The 24,921-nt window shown below is 43.3% G+C and overlaps 4 protein-coding genes across 10 annotated transcripts; 3 read left to right on the top strand and 1 right to left on the bottom strand.

Moving 5' to 3' along the window:
* Window positions 1–369: 369 nt before the first annotated feature.
* On the top strand, window positions 370–2,274 carry LOC146251781 (uncharacterized). 3 transcript variants are annotated; one of them, XM_084680687.1, is made up of 4 exons: window positions 370–453; window positions 827–1,175; window positions 1,274–1,345; window positions 1,426–2,274. In XM_084680687.1, exons 2-4 carry the CDS (start codon window positions 857–859, stop codon window positions 1,707–1,709), a joined length of 675 nt encoding a protein of 224 aa, XP_084536813.1. In that variant the 5' UTR covers window positions 370–453; window positions 827–856; the 3' UTR covers window positions 1,710–2,274. The 3 variants fall into 3 exon arrangements, with proteins under 3 accessions (XP_084536813.1, XP_084536811.1, XP_084536812.1); XM_084680685.1 differs by having other exon boundaries at window positions 409–656; XM_084680686.1 differs by having other exon boundaries at window positions 409–741.
* Window positions 2,275–2,450: 176 nt separating this feature from the next.
* csad (cysteine sulfinic acid decarboxylase) lies at window positions 2,451–7,755 on the top strand. Its single transcript, XM_084679819.1, has 14 exons — window positions 2,451–3,377; window positions 3,545–3,696; window positions 4,132–4,258; window positions 4,451–4,541; window positions 4,791–5,013; window positions 5,200–5,279; window positions 5,414–5,468; window positions 5,676–5,792; window positions 5,951–6,015; window positions 6,205–6,286; window positions 6,452–6,651; window positions 6,839–6,890; window positions 7,106–7,195; window positions 7,297–7,755. Exons 1-14 carry the CDS (start codon window positions 3,365–3,367, stop codon window positions 7,468–7,470), a joined length of 1,521 nt encoding a protein of 506 aa, XP_084535945.1. The 5' UTR covers window positions 2,451–3,364; the 3' UTR covers window positions 7,471–7,755.
* A 275-nt stretch (window positions 7,756–8,030) lies between these two features.
* On the top strand, window positions 8,031–12,873 carry znf740b (zinc finger protein 740b). Of its 5 annotated transcripts, none has more exons than XM_084679822.1 (7): window positions 8,031–8,109; window positions 9,069–9,213; window positions 9,434–9,685; window positions 9,996–10,130; window positions 10,284–10,446; window positions 10,566–10,684; window positions 10,786–12,873. In XM_084679822.1, exons 2-7 carry the CDS (start codon window positions 9,169–9,171, stop codon window positions 10,957–10,959), a joined length of 888 nt encoding a protein of 295 aa, XP_084535948.1. In that variant the 5' UTR covers window positions 8,031–8,109; window positions 9,069–9,168; the 3' UTR covers window positions 10,960–12,873. The 5 variants fall into 5 exon arrangements, with proteins under 5 accessions (XP_084535948.1, XP_084535950.1, XP_084535949.1 ...); XM_084679824.1 differs by having other exon boundaries at window positions 9,434–9,703; window positions 10,326–10,446; XM_084679823.1 differs by having other exon boundaries at window positions 9,434–9,703; window positions 10,323–10,446.
* Window positions 12,874–21,719: 8,846 nt separating this feature from the next.
* copz1 (COPI coat complex subunit zeta 1) lies at window positions 21,720–24,921 on the bottom strand. The gene is made up of 9 exons (XM_084679718.1): window positions 24,778–24,921; window positions 24,284–24,352; window positions 23,756–23,837; window positions 23,578–23,669; window positions 23,430–23,485; window positions 23,256–23,333; window positions 23,016–23,067; window positions 22,887–22,925; window positions 21,720–22,272 (listed from the first exon to the last, which is right to left on the bottom strand). The coding sequence occupies exons 1-9, from the start codon at window positions 24,793–24,795 to the stop codon at window positions 22,225–22,227; spliced, it is 534 nt and encodes a 177-aa protein (XP_084535844.1). The 5' UTR covers window positions 24,796–24,921; the 3' UTR covers window positions 21,720–22,224.

The following is a 24,921-nucleotide window of genomic DNA, read 5'->3' as shown; positions in this document are numbered from 1 at the left end:
TACTTGGAGATATCGATACGAGCTAGGTGACGTATCCGTAAATAAGTGGCGTCCAATTTCTTAGGGATATGTAGCCATTCACCCCTCAGTTTCGAGGGCCACTAAGGGCTAGGGTAAGGGGTAGGGGGTAAGGGGTAGTATTGGGATTGGCCCTTAGTTTAGATAACCTGCCTGCAATGTCTCCAAAGTGTGTGTGAGAGGAGAAAGAGAGAGAAATAGAGAGAAAGAGAGAGAAAGAGAGAGAAAGAGAGAGGGTTTTGACGCCAGACTTCAGTGCAGGTCCAACTTGCAGTATGTTTATATGTCCACCTAGTGGCGCTTCAATAATGTGAGTTCACTAGACTTGAGGCCTCCGTCCATTAGGTGGCAGTATACTACTATTATTCCAGTACCACAGGCAAACACAAGTGACGAAGTAAACGTGCAAACTTTGAATGACGGCGGCACTTCGAGGTCGTCTTTATTTTGAGTAGTGTTTCATTGTACCAATATGATTAAACTGTAACCCCTTTTATTTCAGTGTTTTTTCATGCATTAATCTGTCTTGTATAGTATGTAGCTAGGTAGCTACTCTGCTGTGTTTTGTCCTTGCTACGCACCGTGTTGAGCCAGTAATTATACAGCAAGGCTACTGCCGCAACTTCAACTTGGTTCAGGTTTGCCCCTGAAATTAGTAAATCATAAACCGTAATCGAGGGAGGGAACTTGTATTATTTTTAAAAATGTTACAGAAGTGTGAATGTATGTATCATTATATTGAAAGCTAGCTTTAACTAGGCACCTTTTTAGTAATGTTTCTAAAATCTTGCTACACTCGTTTTCTCAGGTCCAGAAGTGAGTGTTGTATAAGTACGTTATGGCCGAGGATGGAGAAGGTAGCAGCCAGCGCCTTCGGAACTTGAAGAGCCGTCTTATCGAGATTTTGAGCGCCGATCCTGATCATGTGTTGCAGCACGCAGACTCGCTCGGCCTACTTACAGATCAACAGTACAAACAAGTCAAAGCCGTAACAGACCCCAGTGCAAACATTCGAGACCTACTGGATAATGTTATCCAGAAAGGGGATGCGCCTTCAAAAATATTTCTCCAACTGTTGAAGGGCAATGCTATGCAAGAAACATTTCCCATGTTGGATTGCCTGTGTAAACTGCCAGAGACCCACAATCAATCTACAGGTGAAGTGACATGCTTTTGATGTCCAGCATCATGGGAATCCCCCCCACCCCCTTACATATTGTAAACTTAATAACAGCTGTTTTTGTGTTGGGGACAGCTGAAAAACAAAGGAAACGAGAGGCTGCTGCATCAGAGGATGTTATACCAGCCAAACAGGCATCCAAGGGTGGTAAGTGACCTTCAGGAGACTCAGTCAAAACACAACAATGCTTAACTGCAGTAACCAACCCATCTGTCCCATTGTGGCAGGTCCGAGTCTGGTAGAGGAGAAGCAGCTGATGAAGCTGGCTCGTAACATTGGGACTTCCTGGAAAGAGATTGGAAGGCTGGCCCTGGACATCAGCACTGTGAAGCTGGAGCAGATCGAGGAGGACCACCCCAACAGCCACAGAGAGCGTGTGTTCGCCATGCTGCTGTGCTGGCGAACGAGCCAGAGGCAGGAGGCCACGGCAGCCCGGCTCCATGCTCTGCTCTGCCAGGACGACTGGGCTCTGCCACCAGACAGTATCGACTTCCTCCTGGAGCCCAGATGAGCCCCTCACAGGCTGCATCCATCATGGCTGCCTCTGCTGGTTTCCCTGCAGTGTTAGCCTGACTGGTTATGTCATAGTGGGAACTTTGATATTGACTTTATATTCCGTAGGCCTATCTTTGTACTCTGGTTTGATGTGTCCGATCATGTTCTAAAGCTTAGTGAGATCGTGGATCCCCATAAGCTGACATCTAAATAACAGCAGGTCCTCACGGGTTTACACAATACAGGACCATAAACAATTCCAGATCTTCCAAGGGACAGTTGTCACTTTATTATCCAAAGATAAGTCAACTCCAATTATGGTTTCTATCCTTCTGAAGTGCTTTTCTATCCTACTGAGATAATTTTATGATTACTATGTGATGCATTAATGGAAATCGATTGTAATTGATTGTTGACTTTTTTCTGCAGTATGCTGTGTAGCCTGTATGTGCCTATTTCCTGTTAGTCAACAAATTATGTATAATTGTGAAAGATGAGGAATGCATAGTGGTGCGTTTATTTAATTTTTTACTAGAATTGTATACTTTGTATTTTACCTTATAGTGGCTTCTAAAAATTCCAGGAATAAAATAGTTTCAAAACGATTACTCTTTCATCAACAGTGGGAATGTTTTTCAATTCAAATTCTGTCCCATTCAGAACTTTTATTGTCCACTAGGTGACACTATCACGCCCACTCTCGCATCGAAGAACGTTTCCTTGCAGGAGTCTTGAACATTCGAAATAGACCGCATGCACTAAACGACAGCCTAACGTTAACTAAGTGCACAGTTGACTTTAAGGTTAATTAAGTAGTTAAGACTGCATTAGTTGGAACACGAAGGATACAAAATATGATTGATGATGGTAGCCTAGCCTACATTATCGTAACTTAAATCATTGTAACATGAAAATTGGGTCATCTTGTCTACCACGATGGCAGTAGGCTGTTACAGGCTGTAAATCACCACATACTTGATAAGCCAGTAGATAGCAGGAAAATCATTTGTGAACCCGCGATACTGTTAGCAACAGCTTTCCAGGAAAAGTTAACTGTAGGGGAGGTCATGTAAGACTACTGTAAATTTCCATTGAGGTGAAAGTTAACCTGTTCACTGAATGGAAATTTCCTTTGGATGTTTTTGCACAGTTGCAGGTTGAATAATTGCTCGTTGTACAGATGCAAGTTTACACAGAGATTATTCGACAACAGTGTTATCAGTCTCTATTAGGCTACATTTCTTGAAAAGGGAGTAAAATTGCCATATTGTAGGCCAAGACGACGGTCCGCTAACTTGTCATCCATCCAGATTGAAGCGCTGTCGCACCCGTAGCCTAATTTCAATTAGGCTATGAGTAGGAAATTGATATGGCATAGACTTCACAAGGGGCGGTTTAAAATGTAAAGTTTGCTTATAAAAACTACTTTGCTACTTTAAAAAAATACAGTGGCCATGGAAATAAATAATGATTTGAGGGAATTGGGCGTTTAACACGTCGGACACCAATTAGGGTAGTTTTTTTTTTTCTTGGTTAAGAAAATACTAGCTAAGTGAACTGGATAAGGACCTCCCATTAAAGCTACATCATGACGTGACATGGTAAAGGGTGAAGACACGACCCAACTTCAGTGAGATCTTGATCAGGAGGAGACAGCCATTCGATACTCAGATGAAACCCCAAGGTGAGTAAGATATCCAACTGCATACGATAGGCAAATCATTGTATTTGACATGATGGCAAAAGAGCAAAAGCATCACACAGGATTTGACCATTTTCTGTATAATATATCTCTTGATTTGAGCTTTCCCCCCCAATTGTTGTACTATCGATCCCTTCCCCCATTTGCAGGAAACGAAATGGCCAACGGTTTAACTCCAAACAATGGCTTGGATCTGAACGATCCCTCCCAATACCACACCGATGGCCAGCTCTTTTTGACTGAGGCTTTTAAAATCATCATGACAGAAGTGCTACGCAAGGGTACAGATGTGAACGAGAAGGTCTGCCTTTATTGCATATGTTTTGTCCAGAAACAAGTTTCTGCTGAGTTCGTTTAAAAAGTTATTAATAACTAAGTGTAGAAGGACAAGAATAAAAAGATGGCCATAACCTGCATATACACATCTACTTATGTCCCTACCATCAGAGGCAGATGCTGATTGATAAGACTAAGGTTAATGCACAGCACTTTTTGTAAGAGCCTACAAGTGGTAATTTGGAGCAAAATAGTAGGCATGATACAATTGTCTTTCAAATTGGTGTGACTGTGTTTGGGTTTGTTTAGGATTTTCTAAATGCAAAACATCCACATCCTTAAAATTGTCACCAATGTGTATGCTTAAAACTGGCATCCAATAAGATGTTGTTTTATCAATATCATGCAACATCCGCATTAAAAATGGATAATGTCAGAACCGTGTGTGGTTCAACCGCAGGTGTGTGAGTGGCGTGACCCAGAGGAGCTGTCAGCGCTGCTGGACCTGGAGCTGAGGGACAAGGGCGAGGAGCAGCCGCAGCTGCTGCAGAGGGTCCAGGACGTGGCCAAGTACAGCGTCAAGACCAGTGAGTAAGGCCTCTCCACAGAGGAAACACCTAGTGGTGTACGAAATGAATTCATGGATACATAGTGTGGTTTGACAGGGATGAGAGTTGACCCGACTGAATCTCTCCTATGCTGAAGGCATCACACGGATTATGTTGGGGCAGTTGTCGATGATGATAATGGTATGATTTCCTCATGTTCTGTCTCTTCAGGTCACCCTCGGTTCTTAAACCAGCAGTTTGCCGGGGTGGACTACCATTCACTGACAGGACGCTTCCTCACTGAGGCTCTCAACACAAGCCAGTAGGGGCATTGAAGATACACACCTCCTTCACACTTAAATATAGCATCTGATTATCTGTCACCATAATTGCAAGTGATTAACAACAATGTCAGTGTGATGATTTCTCCTGCCTCCAAAACCCACATTTTAAGATGATTTCCACATTGGTCTAATGTCAGAACATTTAGATCTCCTTGCTGGAGGTTGGTGTTTCAGATCCCACCATCTGACAGATGAAGGACCTGTGCTTGCTGTCCACCCTCCTGCAGGTATACGTACGAGGCGGCGCCGGTATTTGTTCTGATGGAGAACGAGGTGCTGAGGAAGATGCGTGCGTTGGTAGGGTGGGCCGAGGGGGACGGCATTTTCTGCCCGGGAGGCTCTATCTCCAATATGTACGCTCTCAGCTTGGCACGCTACAAGGCCTTTCCGCAGGTCAAAGGTCAAGGGCTCTCGGCCCTTCCACGATTAGCTGTGTTTGCATCCAAAGAGGTGAGGGGGGAAAGCCTTTAACTGCCTGTAATGTATTTAACTCCTTCATGCTTTGAGTAAGGTTCCACCACATACCCCAGCAGATCCACAGAAATATAAACTGAACATCCATTGTCATAATTTTCTTGTTTAAAAATATGTTAGGCCACGATACAAATGTTAAAGATGCCTTCCTATATACTCTAGAGCCACTACTCTGTGCAGAAAGGAGCTTCATTCCTGGGCATTGGGATGGACAACGTCTTCCTGGTGAAGGCTGACAGCAGGTAATTTGGGTTAACTTGGATTAACCTCACATAGAAGTTGTGTGCTCTCAATTGGTCATTTATTGTTGGTTGACTTTACAAAAGTCTCTCTTATCTATCTGGGTGTCTTTTATTGTCCTCTCTGTCATTTGCAGGGGTTGCATGATTCCAGACGATCTGGACGAGAAAATAGCACTGGCCAAATCACAGGCAAGTTGGCTCCTTCTGTATTCAACACATGCACACCTTAACGTGGTCTTGTGTGTGTGTGTGTGTGTGTGTGTGTGTACATGTAATGTGTAAGTGTGCCTGTGCATTGTGTACTGTACTGCATTGTGCCAAGATTCCTACTGATAATGTAAATGGGGTTCACATGGCTTTATAAGGTCTCTTACACCAGCCTCGTCCCTCTGCCAGGGTGCTGTTCCTCTCCTCGTCCACGCCACGTCAGGAACCACCGTGCTGGGCTCCTTCGATGATCTCAACCGCATGGCTGATGTCTGTCAGAAACACAAGATATGGATGCATGTAGATGTAAGTGCTTCAGATAGTGCTTCAGTACATGAATACATTGGTTTGAAGAAACACTGTTGTGCTATCACCGTTGTCATATCATGATGTTACGGCTGTTGCAAAATACCACTATGGCCCATTGACTAACTAACAAGGCAGTGTGGAATTCTGTGATGCAGGCAGCATGGGGAGCAAGTGTGCTGTTCTCCAAGCAACATAGGCATCTCATGAATGGAGTCAACAGGTAGGTGTCATGTTTGTGCTAAAAAAGGGTGTGTTCTCAGTAAGGGGAAGGAGTTGAAAGTGCGGTATGGTATTGTGCCTGCGATGTGTTGGATGTCTTAGCTTGTCCTGAACGTGGCTGGGCATGCCAACTTGTCTTCAACCCACGAGTTGCAACGAATACTAAGTAGTAATGTTCTTCTGTGATCAGAGCCGATTCAGTGACTTGGAATCCACACAAGATGCTTCTGACAGGCTTGCAGTGCTCTGTAATTCTTCTCAAGGATACCACGGTTAGCCAACACAGCCTTGTCAGGCTCAAGTCTTAATATCAAAAGACATCGATGAGCTCCGACTCCAATACATTTCAACATTGTGTCCTTTACACAATCATTTCTATGCGTAAAGTTGTCAGCAACACCTTTTTAAAACCTAATTTTTCTCTCCTCGTGTCCCAGGGCCTGTTGAATAAGAGCCATTCTGCCAGTGCCACATACCTCTTCCAGCAGGATAAGTTCTATGACATGAGTCTGGACACAGGGGACAAGTCCATCCAGTGTGGCCGCAAAGTGGACTGTCTGAAGCTGTGGCTGATGTGGAAGGCTTTGGGTTCTGAGGGCTTTGCGGCCCGTATCGATAAGGCATTTGCCCTCGCAAGGTTCGGTACACTATCCAAAAAACTTGCATTACCAATAATTATAATTTAATTTTATATAATTGACTTTCAAGACATAAATGCTGGCAACAATCGTGCTTGATATCTGTAATGAAAGATCAAAACTGATGATTTTGATGATTTCCATCATAAAAGGATTATAAAGATTGTGCCCAATCTTTTCCTGCAGATATGTAACAGAGGAGTTGGTAAAAAGGGATGGGTTTCAACTTCTGGAGAAGGTAAGTCAATAATTAATCATCCACATGCACATACTGTACACGTGTTACAGAGATGATCTGGAGATTTTACTTGAGAAGAGCATAGGTCACCCCTTGGTATCCTCCAGTTGCCTTTTTGGGATTTTCCACTCTGCTTCAATATGTACCCATTTGTTAGCGTAGCATGAGACCTCTTTAATTTTATTGACCTCCACCTCTCTTATCTCCTTGAACAGCCGCAGTATGTGAACGTGTGCTTTTGGTTCATACCACCCAGTCTAAGGGGAAAGAAATCGGATGCAGACTACCAAGAAAGACTGGCAAAGGTTGGTGTCAAAATGCAACATCGCTGTGGAGATCAGCGTGCGACAGAACGAACACTTAATCACCCACTGTTCTTGATTTGATTCCTGTTTGTGGTTTTCAGGTGGCTCCTGTGGTGAAGGAGCGCATGGTGAAGAAGGGGAGCATGATGGTGGGGTACCAGCCACAAGGAGACAACGTCAACTTTTTCCGCTTGGTGGTCATTTCTCCTTACGTGTCCCGACAAGACATGGACTTTTTCCTGGATGAAATAGAGAGGCTGGGGAAGGATCTGTAACAGATTGTCACTGAATGTTAGAGGCCATTACAGGTCATTAACCAATATGTAAGGAATGCATTGTATTCCATAATGCATTTCTCATGCATGGTTCAATTGATTTATAGTATATTTCTTATCATGTTTGTATTATCACGGTGGTAGTGGATGTCAGTAGAAATAATTGTTACATCTAACTGAAGGAAAAGGTTAGGGAAGAAGTATTATGAAAGATTCACCTAATTTGTTTCTTCATACCTACATATACAACCATGCAGACCCGCTTCAAATAAATACTTTACTTGATAGTAGTGTATATGAATGTATTATTGTTCAGTGCATAACCAATGTCATTCCATAAATACATACATACCAAATATTATGGTTGTGATCGTGTTCTGTTTATTTAGGTGTAAGTTCAAACATTAAGTATGGCATTGTGGAGTCACCAGGATAAGAGATACATGTGATTGGAGAGGTTGAACTTCCCGCCGGAAAAGAATCCTTACCAACATGGCGGATTATATGTGCCATTATAGCCTGTAGGTGACTACCCTCTCCCCGGGGAACACTTCCGGTAGCGTTTCCTGTGTTTGTAAACTGAGAAAAATTGGAAGTGCGACAAGAAATATTATTCTGCGAAACTTGGAAAGACGAAAGGTAAACGACTTGCGTGATTGCGTACATAGGAACAATCTTTTGTGTTTCAGTATATATAGGTAAAGTATTTTGAAGAAATAAAGCCAATGATACTTATTGCAATTTGTAGTCGGCGCTCAACCCGCACGCCCTGCCTCGCTGTTGTTGTGTTGTCTGGGGCGGGGGGTGGGGGTGCAAGGATAGTTTTGCTCCAAAGCCTAGTACCAGCTAGGAAGCTAACGCCAGTGAGATTAACTTGTGTGCTGGCCCATTATCCACATGCGTTACACGTTCCGTTCACAAAATAGTTAGTTTAATCCTATACCTGATTCCCGTCGTTGGCATGATCTAAGTGTGTTAGATATTCGGCCTCAAACTCATTGATTGAAAGCCTAACTGCTAGCTAGTTAGCTTGTTAGCCTGCCATTAATAAGTCAGTTTTCATCTCAAGCTTGTAAATGTATTTTATGTTATCTTTATAGGCTGCAACGTTCTTTTATTGAGTTTATTTGAATCCTTTATGGTGAATATAAGGAGCCAGCTTAAAGGGAAAATGATGTAAACTAGGTAACAGAAAGATGTAAGATACCTTGGTTTGCCTGTAACAGTTTTTGTAGTGTTTATTGCTTGCTCGTGTCTATTTTGTCTATCGAGTTTTAACTTTAAATGTTTAAACCTGCATTTCAGACCATACTTAACATTTATACCGTTTTTTGCTACCCTCTCATTATTCCTGTTTTTTTCTTTGACACTCCAGCTTAACCAGGTTTGTCACTATTATTCAGTTCACCTCAGGAAGAGGTGGCATGCACCAAACCATTGGGTTTCCAAGCCTTCTATTTGACCATGACAAACAGACTTGACAATATGACTAAATTCACTGACATTGATTTTAATTTGATTGGCATCTTGATACCTAACAAACGAGTCAAAGAAGCAGACCAATCAATCTTGGCTTCACGTCCCTCCTCTATTTTCAGGCTTTGGGCCCTGATGATTTGGGTGGGTGTGGTCTCTTCCAGTACCTTTCATCCTGAGTGAAGTCCCCCCTCTGTTCCCCCAAAACACACCCATTCAACGATGACACACCATCCCAACAACACAGTACGAGACCATATGAAATGGGTCAGTGGATTTCCTCTCATTTCCAGAATCACCTTCATTGTTTGTGTTTATTTTTAGTCTCTATGCCTTACTTTCAGACTCCGTAAGCCTACATGCAGTGCGGGTAGACTTACGTTTTCCTTTATGCTCACTTGTTTTGTTCTAGAGTGTTTTTTTTTTTGTTGGTCCCCTCCTACCCAGAACATTGGCAGCTCCCTAACATGTCCGTTTGTGTTGTCAGGCTGGGCTGCTGGGCTGTGAGGCGGTGCTGTCCAGCATGGCACTGATGCAGGCCAACAACATGACAGGCCAGAAGAAGATGATGTCACCACTGGGCCAGGGACACAGCCAGGCCCAGAGAAGCAGCCAGGAGAGCCACCAGTCCCACCACAGCCAGTCCCACTCCCATCCCCACCACCACCACAGTCACCAGGGCCATGGCGGGCACCACGGGCACCAGGCGCACCACAGCCACATGGTCCTGCCCTCAGGGGTGAGCTGCCCGCCCCTGGTGAGCGACAGCACACTGCCGTCCAAACAGCACACCACAAGGGCTTTCTTTATTCTTCTACTCAATGTTGTGTTGTCTCAATGCTGTTCGTTTGCTTTGCATATCATGCAACCTCCCGGTACACGGTCTCGTGCCTGGGTCTGGACTGAAATACACAGCAGGCGTGGTTCCTCCTGCTCTGTCCTAGACATCCTAGACCAATCCCAGGCATCACCTGTGTCCAGGAAGTTAGCCCCTCAGTTGACCTGTTCCATCCTTGTTTTTGCTTGAGCATGTTTTGTTCCTCCCCCAGTTAATCCGCAAGGATGGAGAGTTCCACTCGTCCCGGCTGCTGGAGGAAAAGGACATGCGGGCAAGCCAGAATATGCAACCCAAGAAGAAGCACCGGAAATCAGGGACGCCCAACAAAGTGAGAGAGAAAGTAGAGGTAAGTGTTTCCCACGCACCACAATGTCACACAGTCAGTCGCACCACATGCCACAGTCATCACCGACCAACTTCCTGTATATAGACACAGCTGGATTCTGGACTTCTGAAGAGATAGAAATATTAATTCACCATTGGAATTATCTCAAACTAGGCCTCACCGTGTCCGGGCACACCCCCCTGTGTGTCCCAGCAGGTGGAGATGGACATCGATGGAGACAACTCCCTCAAGGTGCAGAAGAACTTCATCTGCGAGCACTGCTACGGTGCATTCCGAAGTAGCTACCACCTCAAGCGGCACATGCTCACCCACACAGGTGATGGGATTATGTAAAAGCTATGGTTGTCGAATGTTCTGTGCCCAGATACCAGGACAAAAAAAATACCCTAAACTCGCAGTAACAAACGTACGTCTGACACACATTGCTACTTTCAGGTGAGAAGCCGTTTGGGTGTGACGTGTGCGACATGCGGTTTATCCAGCGCTATCACCTGGACCGGCACAAGAGGGTCCACAGTGGAGAGAAGCCCTACCAGTGTGACCGCTGCCAACAAGTAGGACAACATGCACACCTATGTGTGACCTATGTTCCATTCCTCCCCTGTTCTCTGGTTCCATGTATTGCGTTTTTCTCTCTCTCCCTTCTTTCATCCAGAACTTCTCGAGGACGGACCGCCTTCTGAGGCACAGGCGCCTGTGTTCGGTGGGAGGCGTGGCCAAGGAGGAGGGCCAAGCGTGCTGCGAGGGACGCTCGTACTCCCAGGACCCTCCCTCTCACACGGCCACGTGGAGCCCCCTACAGCCCCCCAGCAACCGCCTGACCGTCTGACTGCTACCCCCCTCCCTCCCTCCCTCCCAGGCCTCCCCGTCCTCCCTTTAGAGAAAACCCCACACTCACACAAGACGGCAGCCTCACTTGGCTGGTCGCTCAGTGCTGCCACGTGCTGGAGCACTCCAGTACTGCAGCATCGGCCAGCCACGAGCCAGCTAAGACGTGACAAACCAAACATTTTAATTTGTTCTCTCACCAGCTCATATCCTGAGATTGGGATAGTGAATTATTTTGTACTCGTTTTATTATTGTTTTTTGTAATTGTTCCATAACGTCTTGAATCTGGTACTGACAGAACACGGATGTCAGAGAGGACGGTGGGCTAAAAGTAGGCTGTCTGTGTTCTTACCAAGGCAATAACTGATTAACAGACACAAGAAGCCTCATCCCCAGAGAGGTGTTGTGGACCACCTGTAAGTGAGCATCCTCATTGTGAGGTGGGTAGTGTGTGGTGGGATCCACAGGCCCCCTTCCAGTTGGCTTTTCCCATCTATTCACCATTGGGCAATACTGAACAGTAACCTGGAACGAGAACTCTGGTGTCTGCCACTTCCTATGGACAGGAACGTGTGAATGGCAATCTGAGAACACCTGAATCTTTGTGGCCTTCGCCAGCGCCCATCCACCATCAAGTTGGTTTTAATGAGACTCTACTGATAGCATTCTAGTTAGTTTTCCTACTTGTTTTAGTGAATGGTTTGACAATACTAGTTCACTCGTCAGTGAACATATATAGTGACTAGCCGATCCTGCCTTGATGTAGTAATGATCATTCGAGAATGGGGTCATTTGTTCTGTCATTTGTCTACACATCCATCCAGCCCTCCTTTTGTGTTTGCTTAAAGAATGTTAAAGATTAACTTAACTTTCTACACAAGATAAGACACTGGTCGGTTAAAAAAAGTTGTTAAACACTGGTCAGTGCCGATGTTTACCTCTAAAACCTCTCCTTGTTGTCGTTTCAGATAACAGACTTTGTCTTTTCAATTAATTTACAGTTTTGCTCCCAGAAGATATTTGTATTTTATAGTATTATGTTAATTGTTTTATTTTGTAATGTTTTTTTTCTTCTTTTTTGAGTTCTAATTGTGTGTCAGCCTGTATGGAAACCCTTGGTCTTGTCCCCCTCACCCTATCACTCAGTGTTACAGTATTCTGATAAGCTGGTCCAATGTCACCTATCTGTCATGTTTCTGTCATCCCATAGCGGGAGGACCAACCTGTCAGCATGGACCCATTCTGAGTCTGGTCTCTTAACTGGACCACGCCATATTCTGTCTGTTACTTTATTCCTGGCATCTTCAGTGAAGATGACTATGTTGACCTAGTGGGAAAGGAAACCCAGGGATTCTTTCAAACCCAGTTGTGAAAGTTCTCTGTAAACACTGGAATGACAAAGCCCAAACCTAGAGGACACTTGTCAGTTTCAACAGATGTTCTCTGTGTAGACGGGACTGGTTTGGTAGACCAGGCGTATTACAGTCAGACTCCTAGTTGCAGTATATCAAAGCAGTTTTGGACCTTTCCGTGAGACTTCATACAGTTTCCCTAGCGCCGATTTGAAGTTAATATATATATATTTTAAAGTGTATTAGGAGTAGAGGCAGTGCTGCCACTAGTGCCCGTCTAGTAGCAGTCATGATTAGTTATTTTTTTATAATTTGTTTTTTGCATGCTTTTGTGATCCCCCAAGATAACTGAACTAAGGGATTTTATATTCATTTTGTTTTTGGTTAAGAGAGTAAGAATGTTTTTTGATAAAGATAACATTTGTTTTTGGAAAAGAAGATCTTTGTTATAACCGTGTTTCTAGTCCTATCACAGGTAAAGTCCATTTTGACCCAGTAAGGCATAATGTAGTTAATGGAAAGTTAGGGCCTCAAGCTTGAATAAAGATGTTTCTCTTTTTAAGTTGGTGTGTTGCTCTAATTCATATGATCCGTCCATTGTTGTATTGATACTTGTCATTGGGATTCAGTCAGATAAATCTTCTGGATATTTCCCACATCGTCATTTTACTAATCTTACCAGCAGATGGCACAAGGTCACATAAATCTGTTGAATGGCATCTGGATTCAGAACATTTATACTAAATCAAAAGGTTAGTATCAATTTCAAGTTAGTTTTTTCTTATTTAAATCTTTGATGTGTTATTCTTAACGACTGATAGTGTTGTGTATCTTAAGTTATGTTTGTTTCTTAAACGACAATCATCATTCCAAGTTTGTTAATTACATCCCATCCACCACAAGAGGGAGCTCTATTCTTTGTTGCTCAACAACAGATTTTACCTTTTTTCCTGGAACTGTCCAGCCCTGCCTTCCAGGAATCATGAATTTTTATTTTCAGAGTACATACATACTGATGGATTGCTTAAAATTGATTGAAAATACATTGAATTATATAACCTCCAACATTATACAGAATAATGTGAAATAAAAATGTGTGTGTGACAGAGAATATGCCCAACCCTTTGAGAACCTTCCCCTTCTTATTGACCTGCCCTTTAATTGAAGCTTTGGAGCAGGAAGGATGAGATCAGCTTGAAGGCTGCTTGGAGTGTGTGCTTTGGCCCATGGGAGATATTGGCTCCTTCTCTGGTACCTGATTTACTGCTCAGGTCCACAGCACTTAACACAGGGCCTTCTTAAGAGAGAGAGAAAAGAAAAGATGGGAAGACACCACTTCATCATCGCAGAGAATGCTGAACTTACACAGTTTTGAATTAAGCCTTAAGAGAATAGACTGGAGTCGTTCCATTCAGTAGAGGTGATTATAAAAGGTGAGTCTAGTCACTACAAAAGTCTACAGATTATTCAATAGAGTAGGCTAAATCTTCAATACCTATCTGTATCTGCACGTTTTGTTTATGTAAACTCATTTTTTAGACAGTTCCTGTTGAACTTCGTCTCTGATAATCAACTCAAGGCAAAACAAAGTACGTAACCTACATTTCAGTTGGCTACAAACACTTTTCAACTTCACGCAATTTAGGCAATCTGTCTTGTCAAATGTATTTTTTCCCCATGGTGTTGGTTGCCGTTCTGTTCCTATTGTCAGATAGCTCTCATGAAACCCTTCAACAATAGAGCCCTTCTCTTTATTCCCGAGGTGTGGACCGTCTCTTTATTTCGTGTTTGATTAATAAAGGAATCAGGTGCGATCGGCTTGCCACCATCTATCACATGTTTGACAAGGCACCTCTCCGTGTTAATTAGCGGTGATATTTAAGTGAGCAGAGGTTTGCCACGGCCGTCAGCATGGCAGCGCTAGCTCGTCATTAAAATTTCAATTCCTCTGTCCTCACTTTTCATCTCCCCAGACACCCCTACACCCCACCCTTGGCAAGTATGACTGCAGACTGACTCCAAGTGATGAGAGAGAAATATTAATAGAGGAGTTGTCTTCCAACATAAGGTTTCAGTCCTGAGCCATGGGCCTAGTGGTGAATCAATAGTTAATACATTCACTTGTATAATTTTTTTTGTCAAATAGCATTAAAAAAAACGTTTTACCTTCAACTAATATGACAGATTACATGGTTTGTTAACTTCAATCTTGAAAGGCATATTGTTATTATTTGCTTTATAGATATTTGTTTGATTTTGAAATACTTTGGCTACAATGTTAATGTTTGCATTGATGCTTAAAAAAGCAGACCATCAACAACTAGAGAACTGTAGCCTATTGTAAAATGTGATGATTGTCAATGAATCAACTGAGTTGTATACTTAGGAAAATTTGACAGCTACAGCCATTTGTCAAAATGTTTTACATTTAGCTAATTTCTAACAGTAAGAGCAGTACCACAAGGATTATGCAATACAATAAGGAAAATGTTTTAGTAAGAAATGTAACTTGTTCTTATGTAATTGCACACAGTCTCAGGGAAAACTGACAGTTCTCTCCTGGGACCTGCAGGAAATTGAGTCTTGATTAAATGGCAGCCATCTTACTTGTTTGTCTCGCTGACTGACAGACAAAATGGCTTCCAAAGGAAAAAAGCAACAGGCAGGTTTGTTTCATTCAAAAAATGATGACTAGCAGCCCCTTACTATTCCATATCAAACTGCTTTATGACATCTTCAACCCAATTACCTCTGAGCAAGATAAATTGGCACAAGAAAATAATTCCCAATCCTTGTAGCCTCATCCCAAGTCGTCAAATCAGGGACAATCACAAGTGAGTCTGATACGTAATATGGGAACAATTTTAGGATGGCCTACTTCAATGTTTGTTGAAAAAAAGAAAATAATATATTTATAACCTTGCATTAGTGCATCCACTCAAACGCTATCCACTCAAAATGCTCTAAACGAGCATTATTGTTTAGTATTTCTCTTGTTTGTCTCTGTTACTGGGGAGACTGCACAGGGAGCGCTGCAGGGGCCCCTAGCAGCTGTCTCACCATGCTCCTAGGTTTGAGTGCTCTTTAACTCTCCATTCACACCCATGCTAGCTGGGAGGGGGTGGGACTAGAGGAGGGGGCCCAGCTTAGTTGAGCAGCACCTCATTGTTAAGATTTATCTGGCTTGAGAGTCATCCACATTCCCCTTGACAGAATGGACACCCCGGCGCCCTGCCGACGGTGTAAAAATCACTTTCCAACTGAGGCGCATTTAGCCTCGACAGATACATTAACATGCCGTCGCCCCACACCACCCCATTAATCTGCAGCTTGTTGGGACGCGTTCGGCCGAGGCAAGGTGGACTCCCCAAGGAACATGCAGCCAGCCAGCCTGTCGAGGCCTGGGTCCCTCTGAGAGGGCCACCACAGCACTGCACTCCAGAGGCTGTTTACCCAGTCCACTCACAGGTCCAACCTTCTCAGACCAGGCCCTTATTTAGAACTAGGAATTGAAATATGTCCTAGTCCACATTCTGTGAACTCACAACTGAATGATGAGAATGTGGACAGGGAATGTGGGAATTTAGACCACCGGGAAGATCTGATTTGGGCCAAAGGTTTGAAAATCCATGAGGACCATGAGTTTGTTGCCACAAAGTCATGGACCCATGTACTAGCCATTGGCTTGACGGAAGAACTACAGGCATTTTTTGTAATACCAAAATGGAGGGGGAGTTTCTAAACATACCCCAACTGTAGCCTATAGACGCATTCTGTCTTTTGACTGACTGGCTAGCTGCATAACCTATCAATAAAGCTGTTCCTGAAATCAATATCCTTGATCAAAGAGTAGTGAGTGAACAGAGTAATGGAGATATCAAACTATAAGTAAGTGTATTTTATACTCTGATCTTCTCATAGACAGCACAGTGACAGTGAGTATGCAAGTTATCTCTGAGGTAGAATGTTCACACGCCCTTCTCTCACGGAGTTACCCAATCACAAGGAACGATCCACTCCAGGGCTTCCCTCTCCATTTTCCAGCAATTTTCCACCCGAGCAGACCGCCATACGGGAGGAGTTACAGGGTGTGGACGGATCGGATACTGGAGGAGGGGATGACGCATGAATCCTTGGGGGCTTTGATAGACTGGGCCGACCTTGATTTTCACCCTTGGAGATTCTCCCAGGTCATGGCCGTTCCCGCGGCACATTCTTGTTCCTTTCTGATCTCTGGGGATAAACTGTCAGACGGATGAAGAGATAGGCCCTTGTAGATGGATGATGTGTGTGGCTCCATGATCCGATCCTACAGTGCACAGCAGTGGGTAGATAGTCAAAGTGACTTTGACAGTTTGCTTCTGTTGATTAGCTATGCAATAAATTGATTTACCTTCCATCGTTTAAGGTCCTTTGACCTATTATAAGTCATCTGCAGCCTCACTGATCCTATGATGTATGTGGGAGTGAAGGTGTGGCAGGATGGGAAAAGAAAGGATGGGAGAGTTGGATGGGTGAGGAGGAGTTCAATGATAGTGTCCACTCATCCTTGACAGAGTGTAGACCATAGCCGCCCTAAACTACTCATTTTAACTGTGGTAGAGACGGATAGAGAGGGATGCAGAGGTTCTGATAAAGCGATTTGCTGGACAACTTTATGAAAGGTGAGACTTCATGTGTGATGGGATTTAAAGATCAAGAAATACCCCCAACCTTGAAGACAATCTCAACATTATCATACAATAGGGTAGTCCAGCAATATATAGGATACTGTAGGTATCATATTATGTTGAATCGTGTATTCCTGAGAAACACACTATATTGTAATTTGTATTCTTTGTAATGATTTAGCTCTTTTCCCTAACCCTCCAGCAGGTCTATCCTCTTCTTGTGACGTCAGAAGTGTTACACACCAGCGCCATCTCCCTTCAGGCAGAAGATTTTTACGATTGCAACCTGACACCATTTCTGTGTCCTATAAGCGACAGAGCCGTAACTCACTTCAAAGGCAGCAGGCATCAAATCACAGCGCAGCCATAAATTAGCCTGTCAAGTCTTGGCCAATGAGAGCAAAGCACTAAATCTCTGCTGTCACGCTGGCGGCCAATGAACAGAGGACAGCGGTAAATCTGCCAAGGCTTCGTCTGTTAACGGCGCTGCAGTGTGGTGTGGTTGGGGAATCCGTAGGGAGGGTGGGGGAGAAAGTGTGTGAGAGAGAGAAAGAATAAATGACAGAGGGGGAGGAGGGGAGAGGATAGAAGGCTCAGAGGTACGCTGCAGAATAAAGTGCTCATTTTCTCTCTCTCCCTCTGTCTTTTGTTAGGTGGAAAACCCACAACTGAGCACAGCTTAGTAAAATAGCAGAGCTCAGACTGGGCAGGTGAAGGAATTTGGGGAATAAAACAAGACCAAACATGGCCACAAAAGAGGAGAAACACATGTCCAGCAATGGACGTTTCGGGGTAGAATAACACCAGAAACAAACAGCTGGAACCCTTAACTGCCACCGCAAATGTCTGCTGTGGACTGTCTACAGTGAGGTTGAGTTATAGCCATTCTTAAGGCCTATCAGCTTGTCTGCTATCTAAAGTTTGACCGCTGCATTGCACTAACCCTGTAACTTCAGGTTTTCAGGAAATGGCACATTCGGTGCTCAGCCACTGTTGCAGAGACTGGAAGTAGACACGAGGCAGGCTGTTGGAGGCCCCCGATAAGTTCTACTAGATCCTGCAGGCAAGCAAGATGAGGAGCAGTGTAAGAGGCCACTGCAGTATGGAGGAAACCAGGCCTGGGGGAGGGTTCTCTTGGCTTCTAAATCAAAAGGAGGAGGGTGGAGGGGAGAGGCAGCTCCACCCACACAGAACATTACAGGCTGGTGTTGACTGCATCAGGATTATGTTCATGTCTCACAGAGCCTAGCTATTTCTTCAAAGTATAGGGATGTTCTGTATAGCTACCTATTTATTTTACAATCAGTACAATTCAGCAATGAAGTTGCACCATGGCCATACTTTCTGAATGCATTGAAATGGTGCAATAGGTGGGAAACGTCATCCCCGTTCTTCCTGATGATGTTTTCATGAACTCAGCCTAAGTTCAATATTGTGGCACAGAAATAGATGAATAGCTGTGCAGTTCTCTGAAATGTTATTATTCAAATGAAAAAAAGAAACACGTTCTCACATCGAACTATACCAAAATGGCAGCCAATAAACAAGTCACTATCTTTTTCCAATCATAAATTAACACCAGATAAAATATGAGCAAAAAAGGATTTATGGTCACCTTATTTCATACTTACTACAAATACAATGGTTTCGTATTTTTCTGGTGAGAAACAAAAATAGCACGTTGAATTTACGACACAGGGTGAACAGAAATGCTATGGAGGTGGTGTTGTTTTTGGCTGACTTGTTCAGCGAGCAGCAATGATTCTCTACTCTATAGGAATCCATAAACAGGCCCCTGTGAGGGCAAGCTTGGTCGTAAAGCAGGTCACACTGCGGTGGAACTGTTGATGAGAGAAGCGAGAGGAGGGTCCACCCGTGAGTCGGACTCACATAAGCGGAATCTGAATCTTTTCTCCCAAATAAAAGCGCGCCTTTATCATCACTCCAAATTGACACGTTCTATCTGCTTCGAAAGACATCCTCTGATACGTTCATATTTTCCTGCCAAAACACTGAACTACACAAGGCAAGCCAGACAACAAAGAATACACAGTGTCAATGGGTGATGTATGTTATGGTCTGACATAATTCACTAATTAGGTGACGATCGAGTGAAATATAATTGTGTCAGTTCATTTGAATGTTTGCGCAGTGGTAAACCTCTTTACTGCCACTGCCTCTGGTGCCAGTGTTGTCTCTCACTGAGGAATACCATTTAGAGAGAACTGGAGCACACACACTCCCGATGACATAAAGACTCTGTAAGCTTGCAGATGATGATAATTTATTGACACTAACTCACACACTCCCGACACGCAAACTCTCCCTCGTCCTCTCTGGCACACAGCACGCACACACATGCAGTCAGACACTCACTTTCTGCATCGATCAATTATAGGGCTCGAGCCCACACGTCTCTGACAATTTTACAGCATGTTATGTACAGCATGTCAAGTCGCTGCATTTCAAACTATTATACTCATTCCTGTATAATTAATATAAATTACCCCTCCGGATTTTTACGACAAGCAACTGTAATTAGTGGATGAAGGCAGGTCGTTGGCTGCCCCAAGGTGTCGCTGGGCTATCTGAATGAGAAGCTGGGGAGGGGGGTGGACACGCTTGGCAACTTGGGTGGGTTTCATTTCATCCCTCTCTCTTCCCTGCTGTGGCCTCATCCAATCATGCTTGTAGTAGCCGAGCGCTGCTAACCTCATCCTCTTTAACCTTCACCCCCTCCCCCTTCCCTCTTCCCTTGATAGGACCCACTGGGATATAAAGGCCAGATTGTTGTTTTGCATTATTGTAAAATGCGATTCACATTTAATTTGGGATCAGTAGAGTGCTTCCTAGTTGAACACACACAACCACACTTGTTGTTTTGTGGAAGAAGCCTACCTATTCTGATTCTGATTCTGATTCTCTCCCTCTCCCTCTGAAGTCATATAGGCTAGCTAGCAGCGACAATGTTTAGCTACAGCATGAAAGGGTCTGACTGGCAGCAAGCCAGGACATAGGTCCACAGGTCAAAACCAATAAATGTTTCATTAACTTGTATTCCTCTATCGCTCCCTTTCTTTCTCTCTACTAGCAGACAGCAACGAAGAAGCCTGTGTGTCACTGTGGTCTCCCCACAGTTAAACAGTGATTGTCACTTAACAGACTTGCATGTAGTAGTTCTGGAGCTTGTGGACAATTAAAACAAGTTCAATCAAGCACAAAGACCTACAAGGAGACAGGAGTCCTTTAGCAAGATGAATCACCTTTCAGACAGAAGGGCACTTCTAAATTGGTCAAATTAATTAACATTTGAGGTTCGCTCAAGGATGGCAGGGTTTCACTTAATGTAGTTACAACTTGCAGGGATGGGGCGATGTTTCAAACTCTCCCTCCCCATCCCCCACTGTGCCGTGTTTATCGGCAACGACTGGAACTCCCCCGACTGCTCCAGGGTGTGCGGAGCCCAATGTCTTAACTCTCCTCCTTTATCTCCTTCTCCGTCTTCCTTTGATATGTGAGCCAAATCATGATGACATATCAAATACATCAGAGAGGAGAGGGAGCGGCCAAAATCAAGAGTGCTGTTTCACATCCATTGTTTTTCTTCATAGAGATATCGGGCCCTCTGCCTTCTGGCCCTCGTCCCATCTCTTCCTGTCCTGGACTGGTCACATCTCGGATAGCCTGAGACAGAGTAAGAGCGCCTGGGGGAAATACCCTACTGAAAAACTCTTATTTAAATAATTGCATCATACGCCCCCGCCCTCCCCCCCCGCCCCTTCCTTGAGGTCATACATGACAGGATAGGTGAAAGCTTGTTCGCATCTGCTTCCCTGCTCCACCAATCCTGGAATATGAAGGAGAGGATGGATGAGTTTTACGATTACTCCGTCAGTGCTGTAGTCTTTAAAAAGCAACCATCTGGATTGCAACCGGTACCTTCCATGGGTCATCTTGGGAATCTGCCCGTGTGCAAGTTTACAGGTAGATGAAGAGCAGACCCCAGTGACAAAAACTATAGATTGACATTGAAGTGTTACCTAGACAGGAGTTTTGGACTCATGATGTACTGCCTATCTTCCCATCCATCGTCTCTGGAGGGCATTGTTCATTTGCATTGAAATAAGGGTATGTATATATCAACAGAGCTTCAGGAAATCAAGATTCATGTTGCTTCTCAACAGGGCATTGATGGTACGTGTGGGAACCTGACTGTGTGGAATCGTGATTACAGTTATAACATATAGGTGACCTGACACCATTTTATTTATGATTTGGCATGCATGTGCATCTCCTATTTTTGTGTGTGTGTAAGGTTATGTCCCTGTGACTACACCTCAAAACTGTGCTGTGATTCATTGACCAGCAGAGGGAGCCCTATTCACAAATGTGCACCACAATCCACAAGTTTACCACAACCCATAAATGCGCACTGAGATGTGTTTATGTGTAAAACCATCTGAACATCTGTAGTCACAAAGGCAGGTCTTTCAATTAGCTGTTTCAGTTATAACCTATACGTTATAACTGTAATCACGATTCCACACAGTCATGTTCCCACACGTACCATCAATGCCCTGTTGAGAAGCAACATAAATCTTGATTTCCTGAAGCTCTGTTGATATATACATACCCTTATTTCAATTACATTTTACCGAATGTAATTGAAGATTCGGTTCAAACCATTCAATTTAAATTTATGAGTGATCTGGAGATGCAATTTACTTGGATACACAAAGATTCTGAATTGAATTTATTCAAAGTATTTGATGACATCAGTATAACACACTGCATCTGACAGACAGATTTCCATTAGAACTTTCACATCACCTAGAAATGTCTGTCTTGGCCTTTCATTAAGGAGACAGAACTTGATGAACTGTACAGTACTTTGAAGAAAAAAAACCCTGCCTAATATGATCATATGTCTGCACTAACTGGTACATGGAATGTTAACACAGGTGATGGTCACAAAGTTTTTATGGATGAGGGAAAAACTCCCAAGCTATTTCAACCCACAACCCATGCGGTGGTAGGAATGTGTATCATCCAGTATCTAACAACTCTCACACTATTGACTTACATGGTAGGCTATAGACCTTTTGCTTCTGATCTACATATGAGACGTGATTGGATAAGCCACTGCACGTATCATAGTATTGATTGGAGGACAGGTAGGCAACGTGGAGGCAGAGTGGGAATGGAACTACGTCAATGTAGTGGTGCATGTTGCCCAATCGGTCCTATCGAAGCAGAGACCATTTGATCTGTTCTTTGGCAGACTGCAGCACCTGTGAATAAAAATATGTGATTGTGAGAAACAGGCTAAAAACATACTAAGCCAACACTGTATGAATTATTTAACACAATACAAAAACGACAACAATGACATTCAAATCAAATGGCACACGTGCAAGAGAACAATGGCTAGATCAAGGATGTAAAGTGAGTCCAAATCCAGCCAAAGAAATTACGATATGGTTCGACAAAAGTTTTACACACTACGAGATGAGTAATGCCAGTAAAGGGAAATATGCAGGAATGAATTCATCATCTTAATTTGTTGAACGAGAGGCCAACCATAACCATAAAGCATGAAGAAGGGGAACAGCAGTTAATCACCGCCATAGAAGGGATGGCGGCAGCCTGTCACAGGCCTCTTAAATGAGAACATTAATCAGGGGGAGCGCACACCCTCACACGCACACACAGTAACGGAATCACCGCTGGCAACTGACGACTAATAATTGGTAATCATATGCAGTTGGTGATCATATTAGAGTTGCAGAGTGGTTTGCTCATCTCTATGCCAGAAGCAAGGTGATATTAAAAAACGTTTTTCACACATATCTCACAAGTAAATACATGGGGCATCAATGCTGAACAATGCTGGTGTTTTTCCTACCTGTGTGACAGTCTGCTCTGTTAAAGGCACGTCATCGCCCTATAAGAGAGAAGACACAGACATGTTTAGATTTTAGAATATTTTTTTTTTTCAATAACTGGAAGTGAGGACAGGAGAAGAGCCTTTTACCCTCAGCGCCACTCGGTGGACCACCTGCTGTGGGTCGCTTTCCAAGATCACCCTGCAGGGGGAGCCAAAGATACAAAGACTGATGACTACTGTAAAATGTGACAGCAAGAAACCAGACTAAACCACAAATGACATATATATATATATATATATATATATATATATATATATATATATATATATATATATACATATATACTTTTTTTTAAAATTATTATTATTTATTTATTTCAAGCTCACCCCCCATCCACAATCTCATCCACTGCCAGGAAGAGACCTTCCATATTCTCAAGCAATGCTCTCCTCTCCACATTCTTCCTGCAAATGGACAGAACAGACAGGATATCATTCACATACAACGTCCACATGTACTGAACACACACAACTTGATGCCCTGTTATATTGAGCTCTCACCTCAGCATTTGGCTCAATGAGTCAAACAAACAATTTAGAACGGCCATTAACATCAACTGGGAAAGTAAAAAAGAAATAACACAAAGTTTAGATTTGAGCATAGCCGATGGCAATAAAGTTGGCAACATTTTGTGAGGACATAGTTTACCTCATTTTCATGGGAACTTCCAATAACATAGAAGAAGAGGTCTATGTTGCTTTTGTAGACCACTGTGAGACCCTCAAGTAATGCTATCTCACCTAAGGGCAATCAAAAACAACACAATGATGTATAATTGCAGAGGCAGGGTTGACATCTGGTGATTCCTTATGTATGAGCGTCTTACTGTCCGTTCGATGTGTCTTGTTAAAGATGTTCTTCTCAAAGGCTTTCTGTTCTTTCACTGTGGGATATGTCTCATCGTAATACTAACGAGAATGAGAAATGCAGGTTAGAGTACATTTAGATTACTTTAGTCTCGTACTATCAATTTATAATGTGCGTGTTATGTGATTTAATATGGTCTAAACAAAGTATTTTGTCTTTGAATTCCGTCACTCACACACACAGCTAGAAGAGCTAAGCAAGTTCACATTTACATATAGTCATTTAGCAGACGCTCTTATCCAGAGCGGCTTACAGTAAGTACAGGAACATTCCCCCGAGGCTAGTAGGGTGAAGTTGCTCTGGATAAGAGCGTCTGCTAAATGACTGAATGTAAATGTAAGTGCCCAAGGACACAAGGTCATTTTGCACGGCCGGAAATCGAACCAACAACCTTCTGATTAATAGCCCGACTCCCTAACCGCTCAGCCATCTGACCCCCAGTTCAGTACAGTACAGCATATCAAGGACTTAATCTAACTCATCATACCTTTGCATATAGTCTATCTCCATCATTGTCCAGAATGAGCACGGCTTTGACTGTGTACAATGAAGGCTCCTGTCGAAACAATGAAATACCATGCTGACACTTTAGAACCACTCAGTCTGGTTTGTTTTGCTAGCTAGGTCAAGACGGTTAGCTATGTGAAAGGAAACACGTTTAAACAGGTCAATAAATGTGTCCAAACAATTTAATCTGGCTGTTAGCTAACTGATGTTGTTGGCAGATTAGCTGTGTCGACAATAAAACGTATTTTGTATCTACTACTACAAGTCAGTCTCGCTAACACTAGCTAGCTAGCTAACGTTAGCTGGCTAGCTAGCACAACTTGTTGTTAGCAAGCTACTGTACAGTAGCAAATTAATTTAGCTACAATTTCCGCAGTCAGGTCTCATCTTAATCTAGCCTGACTTTATATTTCAATACTATTATAAATACCTAGAAAAGTACAAATGTAAATATGCATATATCCGAATTATTACCAGTATTGGGGAATCCATCGTCTTCCTTGTCACGTACAGCTAGCTACCGTGTTTAGCTAAAGACTACAATAACTCTATGCTACAATTCAATAAGTGCTAGTTGAGCTAGCTAGCTAGCTGGATGATGACGTCAGTCACTGACTG

The sequence above is a fragment of the Hypomesus nipponensis genome, chromosome 18, assembly GCF_054491055.1.
Source record: "Hypomesus nipponensis isolate SF chromosome 18, ASM5449105v1, whole genome shotgun sequence".
Lineage (NCBI taxonomy): Eukaryota > Metazoa > Chordata > Actinopteri > Osmeriformes > Osmeridae > Hypomesus > Hypomesus nipponensis.
Note: the sequence above shows the minus strand (reverse complement) of the source record. Positions and strands in the feature narration are given on the sequence as shown.